The sequence below is a fragment of the Mugil cephalus genome, chromosome 1, assembly GCF_022458985.1.
Source record: "Mugil cephalus isolate CIBA_MC_2020 chromosome 1, CIBA_Mcephalus_1.1, whole genome shotgun sequence".
NCBI classification, from domain to species: domain Eukaryota; kingdom Metazoa; phylum Chordata; class Actinopteri; order Mugiliformes; family Mugilidae; genus Mugil; species Mugil cephalus.
In genome coordinates this window covers 16,663,335-16,676,451 of record NC_061770.1, presented here as the reverse complement: position 1 = coordinate 16,676,451, position 13,117 = coordinate 16,663,335, and the positions used below count along the sequence as shown (strand labels likewise).

General features: G+C 44.0%; 1 protein-coding gene across 1 annotated transcript; it reads left to right on the top strand.

Annotated features, from left to right (window-relative positions):
- The first annotated feature begins 3,567 nt into the window (after positions 1–3,567).
- Positions 3,568–12,768, top strand: c1ql4a (complement component 1, q subcomponent-like 4). The gene is made up of 2 exons (XM_047578381.1): positions 3,568–4,383; positions 11,444–12,768. Exons 1-2 carry the CDS (start codon positions 3,847–3,849, stop codon positions 11,621–11,623), a joined length of 717 nt encoding a protein of 238 aa, XP_047434337.1. The 5' UTR covers positions 3,568–3,846; the 3' UTR covers positions 11,624–12,768.
- The last annotated feature ends 349 nt before the right edge of the window (positions 12,769–13,117 follow it).

Here is a 13,117-nt window from a genome sequence, read left to right as displayed (position 1 = left end):
TCACACTGCAGCTCTGTGGATGTCCCTCCCTCACATCCTTCCCCCCCAACTCCTTTAGACTTGTCCCAAACCACCTTTTATATCCCTAATGACCTCTACATTGATTTACAAGAGTGTAATCTACATAGGGAAGAATGGCCGCTTGATAGCTGGATGCCTGTCAGCGGTAACGGTGGACAGCGTGAGCGGCGGTCCCCCCGGGAGTGACGGCCCTCCAGCAGCTACGTGCCGCACAGGGACAACATGTCATCACACACACGTCAGAACCAGTGTGTTGTCTCCACTCCATGCGCTGGTGTGACTAGCGTGATGGTTCTACGATCTCAAAGCAAAAACACAATATGTCGCACACACCTGTGCGTAATACGAGGCACATATCACCGAGGCGGCTGGGTTACGACTCTGCTTGCAAGAAGAAAAAAAAAAGAAAAGAAAAGGTTTGGGTTTGTTTAAAAGTTGAGTTATTTAAATGTTGCTGTGGATGGCTGAACTGAAGAATTAGTATGTCTTTAGGAAAGCGTGCAGACAAATACGACGCCGCGGCACAGAAATATAACATGAGTAATGTGGCCATAAATAAGTTTCTGCTCCTCACTAACTTGTTTACACTGAACAGCTAGAGCTGGAATTATGCAGCTGTGTGCACAAAAGACAGAGATTTATTCTCGGTGTATCATAATATAGGAAAATTAATTATTAAACAAACTAATAACTCAAAAAGCCCAGCACCTATTCTCCTATAGCTCCTTTTTTTTTTTTTTTTTTGCTATTGGTGACAGCCGAGTCTATGTGAGTCGCAGTGAAGTAGTATGATAGAGCAATTGCAATGCAAAAAGCGGAGACACATTTCATCAACATAATGCACAATATTGAAATTTTAGGTTAGTGTGAATACTAAAGGGAGACCAGGCAAGAAGATAATAGGGAGAAAGGGAGACAGACAGCTGAAAGACATGCGCATATTTCAATATTAATCACCTCAGTAATATTTTAACAGGCTTTAAAAATCCAATCCTGAGCATATTGCCTCTGACTGCTGGCAATGATTATCTGCCCCATGCTGCTCAGGACCTCTGAGCACCGTTCTAGGGGGCCAGACGGCTGACCTGCCGAGTGGGACTGACACAGCATTTACCTGCTCCCTGCGCTGCAAAGCTATACCAATGTTTCCCAGCGGAAATATCACAGGTGCCCGCTTCCCCCAAACCTTCCAAGTCCTCCATCTCAATTTTCCGCTGAATCCTGGGAATCCTCCCTTGGAAAACCAACTTAAAACGTGGCAATTACCCACCCCTCTGTGTCCGCGGGGGATCAGGCGGGATGATCCTTACATTACCAGACAGTGGTCATCATATGTGAGGAGAGGGGAGGTCGGGGGTAGGCGGTGGTTGATGAAAAGGGAGCCATCAATAGTGTATGTGGACCTATTCCCCCTGCTGCCACTGCTTCAGCCATTAAACTTTAAGCCCGCAGATCTGCGATTGTGCCTGTCACACAGGTGACACAAGACTCCAAGGAAATGATGACATAAACTACGAGACGTTTCTGAAATGAAATGTGATCAGTGATTAATGTGGTGCCAATACGAGAATACAAACACGGCCTTTCATTACTAATGGTGTAAAAACTCCTGTATTCCTGCATATGTCTGCGTGTGCACGCCTGCGTGTGTGTGTGTGTACACAGCGTGCACACACCGCATGTGTATGTGTGCAGTTTTAGGTAAAGGAAAAAGAGCAGCACAATGTCTGGGGCAGGGTGTCTCACTAATGAGGCTTTATAGCTGTGGGATGCGAGTCACACATACCGACAATGGTCTGGGGAACATTTAGAGTCTCCTCTCCATTCCTCACACATCAAGCCGAGGCAGCTTTTACTTAGTCACTCTCCTCTGTGCTTGCTTGCCTGGCGCACAGAAGATGAAAACATCTGCCTTTGTTCTGTGAGGCTTTATCAAACATTTTGCTTGCAAAGAGTTTGCCTCTAACAACAGGTGAACGTTGGTCTAACAAGACACGGAGACCAGGAATTAATGCAGTGTGGTCCGTCTGTGAAATAAATGCACTGCATCGAGAACAGCATAAAAACATGATCATTTACAAATAAATTATAAAATACAGAATTAATGTTGTGTGAAGTTATATAAGCATTTTTTTTTCTTTTATTTGGTCGCACAAGTAGCGATAGCCTATAGAAGAACAAATTAAAGATGCTGGAGTGAGTGTAAGAGAAAGAAAGGGAGAGAGAGAGAGAGAGAGAGAGAGAGAGAGAGAGAGAGAGTGGGAGAATATCTAACAGGTGTAGAGTGAGACTGCCCATGGAACAAACGCTGCGAAAGGCGATACGGTGGTCAGACACTGGATTGGAGCGTCATATTTTCGTGCGCTCCTCATTTGGGAACTGCGTCAAAAAGTGTTAACACGGACGTTTTCTGGGCTTCATTTCCTCTTAAGTTGGGCGCTTTAAGGCGTCGTCTTCTACCTGGAAAAGGGAAGAGAGGATTACGCCCTGATTAAGAAACTCGCATGACTTTCTTGGCATCTCCCGCGCGCCCCTCGGCTCTCCAGCTCTCGTTTGGCACTCCAGCGGTCCGAAGTCCTTCAGTCATTAGAACGAGAAGTACACAGATGTTGACAGATTTTGTCCTCTAAAAAATATTTGGGGATTGTAAAAAGCTAATGGTGAGTTTTCCCTTTGTATTTCTTCTTGTTTTGCGCAGCATTTTAAAAAAGAATTGCAATATTTTTTATAATTTACACATTTCACCTCTAGAAAACGAAATTATAAATTATCTCATAAAATGATTATTGTAATTAAAATTAAACTTATATTTTTATATCTATTATTTTTATTATTACTATTATTATTATACCCTTTTAAGCATTTTTTAATATAAGTGCATGACAGTGATATTACAAGAATGTGTTCATAGATAAAGAAACTCAAATAAATTGAGTGCTTTTGTTTGTTTTGTTTTTATATTATTATCCTTTCCAGATGCGGATGTAACCAGAGGAGGGATCAGTAACACCCAAGTTCACAAAATTGAGGTGGTTTCCAGAAAACACATTTGGACAGGGAAATGAAAGTGGGAGTCATACGATGATGTCAGGAAAGGCTCTCTGAGAAACTTTTTTTTTTCTTTCACATACAGCCATGACATTAAGTGATACATCCACGTGAGGTGAAATCCTGATCTCAGTTAGAGGGGCTTAAAAGCAGATTTTTTTTCTTGGACAAAACTGTAAATTATACCTCATCCAAGCAAACAAATAACAGCACCACTCCCTCTTCCCTGAGCAGAATTCGGCATAAGCTTTCGCCCTTAATAAGGTCTGCTTTCACAAAATCTGTCATGGTTTCCTTTTGATGCTGAATACTGAACAGAACTGCACAACGGCAGGAGAAGTCAGAAACAGGCAAACCAGACTTGATCAATTAAATGATGTTTTTTGTACTGTGTCACCACAAATCTGAGACGTCCAGATTTTTGTGCTCGTCTCCCTAAAGGTGTGGTGTGTTACGTTTGAGAGGTATACAGGCTTTAAAAGAACTTGTCTCGGGTGACCTGGACATTTTTTTTATAATTTTTCTTGGATTTTCTCTTCCAGTTGCTTCCTTCCTGGCCATCGGCCATTTTGTTTTCTCTTTTTCATACGAGACCCAGTGATACGCAGTTTCCTCCACTCCTCACTGAATCCTTCTTCACCTTTTTATACTGGTTCTTTGAGAGGCTTCATCCTGGCCGGCACGATTCCAGCCAAGGGGGAAGAGGACTTCCTGACGCTGGCCGCTTCACGGCTCAGCCGCAGGAAACGTGTCATTGGAGCTGCTGTAGGTGTGGCAATGGTTCTGATACTGTTGGTGGCCATTCCCCTGCTGGTCCACACAACCAAAGGGGGAGACACTGGGAATTCAGGGAGCCGTTTTGAAATGTTGGGAAGCTGCAAGTTGGTGTGTGATTCATATGCTACATCTCAGCCAGGCCAGGAGCTGACAGCCGTGTCTCCACCACCCCAGGATTACTCTGGGAAGAAATTAAAGCCTGGGATTCGAGGGCCTCAAGGGCCTCCAGGAGAACGAGGACCCCCAGGAGAGCCAGGCAAACCGGGGCCACAGGGGCCAGCAGGTCCAGGCCCGGGTGGATATTCTCCCTCTACCTACACTCCCAAAATTGCGTTTTATGCAGGGCTGCGCAAGCAGCACGAGGGCAGTGAAGTACTGAAGTTTGATGACGTGGTGACCAATGTAGGTAACTACTATGAGCCCAGCACCGGAAAGTTTACCTGCCCTCTGCCTGGCATCTATTTCTTCACGTACCATGTTCTAATGAGAGGTGGCGATGGGACCAGCATGTGGGCGGACCTGAAGAAGAACGGGCAGGTTAGTAAAAAAAATAAATAAATAAATAAAAAAAATGTGTTTGTGCATGCAAATAAAGCGCACTCGTAATTGCATGTGTGCGCGTTCCTGGTCATGCAACAGACGCCTCTCACGGCCGCCCGTCCCGTCTCACCATTGACTCATGTTCACCTCTGTAACATTGAGCTCTTCAGATTCAGAGCACATTCCACTTAGCAGGTGGCAACATGACAGCCAAAGAATGAAACAGCAATCTGTCTCCTCATTAAGGGGAATTCCTGCTATACAGTCTAAAATTACAGCTACAGATATTTGCATTCCCACATGGGCTGTGGTGAAATGACAAGTGGCAGAATGCAGCCGCTGCCGCCAAATGGAACAGTCTAATTAGTAAGTATCATACACAGAGCTTGATTAACGCCTAAACCGGAGTGCAAAAGAGCACAGGAGAAATGTCTGTCAGTATGCGGATCCGTCAGTTTACACCTCAGCTAAATAAATAATGAATGTAAAATTGACAGTCCACTCATCCAGTCCCTCATTCCCCAGACACTAATTAAAGGCAGAGGGGTTGATGGGAGGAAGAGGAGCGGAGAGGTGGGATAAATCGTGGGGATTTCATCGGAGGACTCCAAATTCAGGAAACATTCTTCAAGTTGCATTTTGCATTCATTCATTCATTCATCCATTCATTCATTCACCAAGGACTCTGAATGCAAATACTCTGCGCTCACACCTCGCTCTCTAGTTATGAAGTGTACCAAGGACTGTTCGTACACATAGCCAGTGCACGCTCATGCATGCGGTATCACCGCAGTTTCACAAAAACCAACTGGTTTAAACTTATTTTTGTGACCAGATTTTAAAAGATATTTCATTATTTTTCCTTCGTTTGATTGTATATGCATGAGACCACAAAGGTGAATATGTGTTTAAGGCTGCCTGCCTAATGTCCTGTATTGTCATTCAAGTCATTTTAGCCTGCTTAATAATTTATACATCTTAGATTAGATCCCCCGAACACCCGCTATACTTTCCTCTACTAACCCCTTCCCAGGTTGTTCATTGATTCCCCATTAATTATCTTTTCACTCAACTCAATTATTTAACCTCACTGAGGTCCATCTGACACCCGTCATGTGGCCTCTTTAAACAGTCCTGTTAAATAGAGCACTCACCTAACAGGGCTGCTGGTGGATGAAAATGGAGTGTGAATGAAATTCTGCAGAAAGCCTGATCATGTTTGGTGTTATTGAAGCCCTGAGGCGGGCGGGTACTCTGCCTGAGGCTAGTCGGTGGATAGGGTTTACTAAATGGGCACCGTGTTTGACAGGTTGCATTCCTGACCAAAGAATCAAAGCCTGTTTTACTATAGCCGTAGGTGCCGAAGCTTTATTGGATGTTTTGTCCGCCTTTCCTTTTGTGCTCGTGCTCTAACTTCTGCAGCTCAACAGATAGGGCAATTTGCAACCTTGTGTTTGTTAGGCAGCCACGCCAACAGATTTAACTAAGACAGATTCAGGGAGAATGAATGAAACACGAGGGGCCTGACGATGACAGGAACATGCTGAAGAGGGAGAGCAAAACAAGACAAGTGAGTGGATGGGAAGATCAGGGGTGGAGCAGAGGAAGATAGATGACTTAATGGAGATGTGGAGACAGTGGGCTGGTAGACGAGGCATCTGGGAGGCTGGTGGTGAAGGCCAAAATGAGATCAGGCGCGATGACCAATGGACACCCACTCAACACGTCTCGGCTTGACAAGTGATCAAGGTCGACCTGAGAAAGTGAAAAAAAAAAAAAAGTAAAAACTCTGCAACTCTGTTGACGCACCAGTTGCGGCGTTAAAAATGTTTCTTCTCGGGATATCTGGTGAATTTCTCCACTTTGACAATCTTTGCTGATGACGTTTAAACTGGACACCGAATCCACCGTTGGACTGTGGCTTTGGTCATGTGACTTGAGCCTGGCCAGGATCTCAGGAGGATGTGCTGACCGTGGCAAGGCTTCTATGGGATTCCCATACATCCAGCACCTATTACATCCACTAAATCCCCACCCTGCAAAGCCTACCTGCTCACACCTCAATCTAACTTTTGCACATCGTGACAGCGTGACGTCGCTTCAGAGCCACGGGATTTGTGACTGAAGTAGCAGGGTTCACACTTCAGCTGCCTCCCTGTTTCTAATTGATCGAGCCGGATTGCAGCATGTGACGCGAAGGCTTGATCAACGCGGCAGCGCCCCGTACTTGTCCGGCTGATTAACGGCCACTCGTGCTGTTTGCACAGTTATGGAACATAAGGCACACGTTCGGTTACTCGTGTCAGATGATGATGGATCCTTATTATGTCATTAAGACACCTGATGATTCAACATTGATTTAGTCTGGCTCAGGATTAATAGTCCTCACTAATTACTACTTTGCTATTATAAAAGCATTTAATCACTCTATTCCTAATTCCCTGCCATAAAATATGAGTTGTATACTACTTAATATTCCAGATTGGTAGCCAACGTTATTAAGACGGTCCATGCTAATGGTGGTTAATGCTCTGAAGGGTGGTGATACGTCAAGCGACAGAATGTCTCTATTTCCCTTCATTAGCTGCTGAGCTGAGCTCTTCACCTACTCATTTACATTTCTATAAAGCTCCACTGTATCTCTTCGAAATATTAAAATATTCTTGATGCAATGTGCAATGAAGACAAATGCGTAGATAGCGTCTGGGCTCCCATTTAATCTCTCCCTTGTTTTTTCCCCTGTCATGGACTCTTTTAATAGCTCAGTTAAAGGTCAAGTTATTTCACACAGTAGTGTTAAAATGTCATCACTTGCTATAATGACCGGTTCCTGTATTAACTTCCCCAGAAAGGAGACACAGATATGCTACAAGTGAAATATAATTAAAGTTGGAGTTGGATACACGGCACAATTTTGTTCTGTGGTGAAGAGACAGATCCGGGAAGAAAATCTAAATAAATTGTGATTATGTGCCTCTGATGACGCCCCATAGTTCAGATAAGTCAATCAGTCTAATGCTGTTAGACCACAGGCTATAACGCCGAATGGGGAGGGGGGTAATAGAAATCTAAGGTACGGTTCAATGCTTAAGTCGCTTGTCGCCATGTAATCCCTGGCCTCCCAAAGGAGAGGGAAAACCTATTCAATAAATATTCTATTTCCACACCTTCGCTCCCACCCCTCCTCGTCCCTCCCCGCCATGTGCTGGAGTCCCTTAGGTAAGTTTAACGGCTACTTTTCTATTGTCTCCGCTCTAAGAGGTCAGTAAATCACAGTGAATGAATCCTGTCAGTTTTATTACCAGTGGAGCAAAGCACCACAGATAAAAACAAGACTTCATATACCGCCACATCTCCCTGGTCTCACAAAATAGCCTCGCTTGATCAGTCTGTGACTCTAGGCTCCCTCCCGCCACCCCACCGACCCTCCCCCTTGCTCAACTCTCTGGCCCTCGGTTTCTCCCTCCCCGCCCTTCATTTTGTCTATCCTTGTCTGTCTTTTTTGCGCCGCTGCTCCGCTTGTATAGAAAATGACACCGCAGCTGCTCCTCACACCACCACCACCACCACCCCCCCCCTCCCTCCTTCCCTCCCTCCTTGCTTGTGGCCCTTTGCTCCCAGGCGTGTTTACTGGAGGCCCTATAATGAAAGGGCTAGGCGGAGACAGAGACAGCCAGAGGCAAGCCCTGGGGGCCCCTGCCTCACGGCTCACAAACCTTCCAACTCCAGGATCAGCCCTGTATGCTGCCTGGTTCACACGGATCAGTCTGTGTCCTCCAGCCGTATCCGTCTCCTCTGTCGGCTTCCTGTCCTAATCCCACCACGGTTCCCTCATGCCTCTGTGTCTGGTATCTGCATTAATGGATGGTATCATACAAAGGGAAAACGCTACCTGCTGAGTAATAAATATCACTCTTTTGTGGAGGTTTAAACAGCACTTCTATTAAAGTCATTAAAATACGAAAAGGCTTGAGGGGGGAGAAGAGCTCCCTACATCTCCCTCCATTATGCTGTTTGGCCAAAATAATGAGCAGGATGACATATGCCTGATGTCGATAGGGAGTCACAATAAGGGCATCACTGTCAGAAGCAGCCCACGATGCAAATGTGATATTGGCTGTCACTGCACATGTCAAGCAGAACAATATAACCTTTACAGACGACAAAGTATTGGTTTTGTTGTTTGAGAGATGGTCTTAGGAGGGCCCGAGAAACTCACTGCAGATTTAACGCGGTGTTTAATTATACTAATTGGGGCAGACTTGATAACGCAGGGATGCGCGAGCTGAACGAAAATCATTTGGCGACGTTCAGATTTCAACCAAAAAAAGGAATTGCAGAACGGATGTAAATGTTCAAGAGCTACTTTCTGGAAAACAGCGCGAGGATGGGAAAGATTAGGAAATATAAATGGAACTGATGTTGGAAAGAGGTTCACATAAACCATATTACAGCGTGTACCAATGACACCCACCAAAAAATAAAATATAAAATTTAAGGTAAGGGAATAAGAATGTATTATAAAGTAAATAGAACCCAATAGGCTATAAGGACAAAACTATTTGAATTGGAATTAGAAAGAAAATGAATTGTTCCACATTGACCAATAGAAAAAAAGAGTCTAACTAAATTACCGTAAAAATACTCATGTAAGAAACAAGACTGTTGTATTTGAGAACAATAGAGTGGCTTTTGAGCTGTGAACCCTCACATGATTGACTTCTCTGCTCCCTCAATCAATCTGGTTTAGAGTGGACAGGGATGTGCTCAACCACTGGCCACCAACGCGGTGTATGTTGGCTGCAGCATCCATGGTCCTGCATCTCATTTAAAGACACGCACAGATATAGCCCAGGCAATCAGGCGCAAGTCGAGCGCTGATAAATGGCGAACAGCGTGTCCAGGGGAGGGTAAAATGGATTGGTGCAGGGGGGAAAAGGACCTATTTTTATTTCTCTTTAGTTACAGTAATTCAGGCTCCGTTACTCTGCGAGTGACTGTTTTCAAATTGATGCAGGCTCATTGGGGAGAGAGGGGCCACGGTGACGGGAGTGACATGATGGTAGTTGAGTTGCAGATCATATTCCGTGCCTGTCATGGAGATGTGTGTGGCTTGTCTGGCTGCTGACACAGATTGAGTGCTCCCAACGCAGACGGACACTGAGTCAGACACAAGACCACTGATGGCTGACATATGTCTGATGATTGGAGCTGCTACACCAGAATTACTGATAGGTCCCACTTAGGGTGGCTTTTTTAATTTATTTTTATATATGTTATTTTTTATATTTTTTAGTAAAACTTCAGTTTTTCACCCTTTAAAAAATAAATCTCCAACAGGAGGTTGAAGTTTCCCCCACAATTTTTTTTTAAATAGATATAAACACAAGTCCAACATATCTTAGTAAAAGAATAAATGGAGGCAGAAGACGTTATCTTTAAATCAGAATTCCACTCATACAGCAGCTGTCTCAACAGCCACCATTTCACACAGAGCCACGCCTGTCAATCTAAACTTCCTGTACACAGTAGGCCACGCCCCTGTCTCTGCTAAACCAATCACAGGGCAGCATATTACACACTGTGCGGAAGAGGCGCCAACAGTGCTGCATTGGCCAAAATGGATCGCTTTTATTAATTTTCTTTTTCTTTTAATTTAATCTATCTATCTATCTATCTATCTATCTATCTATCTATCTTGCAATTGAAATAAAAAAAATGAAGTAGGTAGGGGTCCCTATTTAATCTCTCATCAGTTTGGGGGTGCTTGGCCTAAAAAACCCTACTTTAAAGGAGAGGGTCGCAAAATCTTTGGTCGATTATAATATATATATATATATATATATATTATTTTTTCCCCACAATTTTCCCTCACAAATTTAAATTTCTTTAAATACACATTAACGTGAATCCAACACATTTTGATAAATGGATAAATGGTGGCAGAAGACGTCATCTTTCAGCGCCACACTAGCAAAGACCCGTCAATCTAAGCCTCCTGTACAATTATTAGTTATTAAATATTATTAATTATTATTATTTGAATAGCTTAACATTGAATGCAAAGTGATAAGAATAATGTATATTTATAAACAGCACTAGGCTGAGTTTAATACAGAGAACATATAGTAGGTAGGGAGTCCCTACTTAATTTCTCCATCAGTCTGGGGGTCCTTGGCCTGAAAAGACCCCTGCTTTAAAATATGTTGGACACATAACAATGTTTAGTTCAGAATCTGAAAGAGCTGTGCAGCAAGAAGGGAGTCACACTAGTCTGCAAGATTAACATTTTCAATACATTTACATTAACCACCTCATTTCAAGCTTCAAGAAAATAATGCCGCAATGTACATGTATGTGCCTGATGTCCCGCTTTTGAAAATTAATTTGGTTACAATAGTAACCAAATCCAGTCCAGGCATGTGCGTTCATGTCCGCACTGAGTAAACCCAATTAAATGTGTTAACAAACAAGTAAAGATCCACTACTGCTCGGTCAATAAGACCAAACTCACACGCGGCATGCAAATGTAAAACTGTCTAGCTTAGGCGCAGCCACTCAATATCATGTGTATTGAGCCGGCCTCAGCATCATAAGCAACAGGTCAATAGCTGATTCGGATAGCGATGCTGCCTCTCGGCCAAGCCGGGCTCCCCACAGACTACCTGTTGTCCCCAGTGAGTCTGCTTATCTCCACAACCCAATCAGATCTCCATCCTCCAGTCTTACGCTGTGAGTCCCATGCACGGCCGATCGATAAGAGGCAGAGTGGCTGTGGTCACCGCTGGGGTTACAGGTCACGGGCCCATCCATCTGTTTAACCAGAGTCAATGTGCAGGTGATGAAATGCTCACGAGCGTCTGATTTGAATGCCTCAATAGTTCGTCAAGGCCCGCCCTGGAAAAGAATGTGATGGCGGCAGAGATAAGACAGGACAAGATAATCCTTTATTTATCCCGCAGTGGGGTTTCAGTTGTTTTAAGCGTAGGGAAGGTGACACGGTGTTTGCGCAGTTTTGCCCATGTTTCTAATTGTGTGTGTCCTCTATCGGTGACAGGTAAGAGCAAGCGCCATCGCTCAGGACGCTGATCAGAATTACGACTATGCCGCCAACAGTGTGATCTTGCATTTGGACGTAGGTGATGAGGTGTATGTGCAGCTGGACGGAGGGAAGGTCCACGGGGGAAACACAAACAAGTACAGCACCTTCTCCGGCTTCCTCATCTACCCAGACTGAATCTAATCCTCACTCGCAGACAGAGGAGTGGTTAGAACAAAAAAACAAACAAGAACCCCCCCCCACACACACACACACAGACAGACAGACAGACAGACAGACATGCTCATACACAGACATGCAAGTATGCGAATGATGCAGTGTACACACAAAAATATGCACACACTCACAGACATGCATGCAACCACACACACATACCTGCACATTGTGAGATTACAAAAGGAGTGGAAATGAGAGATAAGCAGAATTAAGTCCAGTCGTGTGATACTGAGCCAATCGTCACTGATTCACTGACACCGTTTGTGTGCAAATATGAAATTAATTATATGTATAGTACAGGCGAGGATGGCAACTCCACTCTGAAAATACCTTAAATACCTAAAGTATTATAACGTGTTCTATATTATCTGACATTGTGAGAACCAGAATATAACAAAACACCGCAAGTCTGACTGTTTCCATGTCATGTGATGTGGCGCTGATGGTGCCATTAATTGAGACGACAAAGCCGAGACAAATGCACACTCGATGTATTCCAGTCTTTAACCAAACAGTGCTTACGAATACGCCCCCCCCGCCCTCCTTTACCGCGACCTCTCATCGGACGGCTGTGTTTTTGCAACATGTGCTTATAAAATATTTTCTTTTCTCATGCTTCAAAGTGCATTGATTGAAATGAATTAAATCCCCGCTGACTAGGACTGAAAATAAGGCCACTTGAATAAAACAAGTGGTTTGTCTTCTCTCCTGGATTTCACTTAGCAAAACATCATAAGGCAACGTATAATTTCATGGATGGGACTCGTGTTCAATGAAGTGCATTATGACAAATATTGTGTGTGTGAGAATGTGTGTGTGTTTGCTTGTGCGTGCCAGGATGGGTGTGTTATGGTGTATGTGAGTGGATATTTAGACAACGTAAGGGATCCGGACAATGAAAAGGCAACGGGTTCGGTGTTTTACTTACATTAAATGTTGTACAATACATTACAAAACATACTACTAGAGTTACACTGCCATACCTGGTTAGTACCTTATTTTTGAGAGACCCTGTCAAAGTATCATCAAATGACAGTAAAGACGGTAATTGTGGGACGGCCTATCAATGAAAAGTGAACAATTGCTATTAAAAATATCTACGCCTACCCTCGTGTCTGTGTCTGTGTCCTGATGTTGAGTGCATTCAGCAGTCAGAGGGAGACTCTCGTGCAGTTTTATTTGAAGTGACCACTCGGACCGACTTTGGAGAGTTGGATATATGACACAGCTGCGCGGACTTGCAGCCGAGATCGAAGCAACAGTGGCTGAGCCCGGCCACCGCCTGCTACTGCATGGATTTCCAATATGTCCTAAGACACTGTGTAAGAAAACATTAATACGGTTATATCGACCTCACCTTACTATACACCCAGGATCTACTAAATCCAGCCAACGTGTACGTTTTAAACCTAACAACATAGTAATCAGTTGTGCTAACAAATCAAATTGGTTTCA

Coding starts and splice junctions, on each gene's coding strand:
- c1ql4a (XM_047578381.1), top strand. CDS start 3,847: ATGGTTCTGATACTGTTGGTGGCCATTCCCCTGCTGGTCCACACAACC. Junction 4,384..11,443: donor ACCTGAAGAAGAACGGGCAG/GTTAGTAAAAAA, acceptor TATCGGTGACAG/GTAAGAGCAAGCGCCATCGC.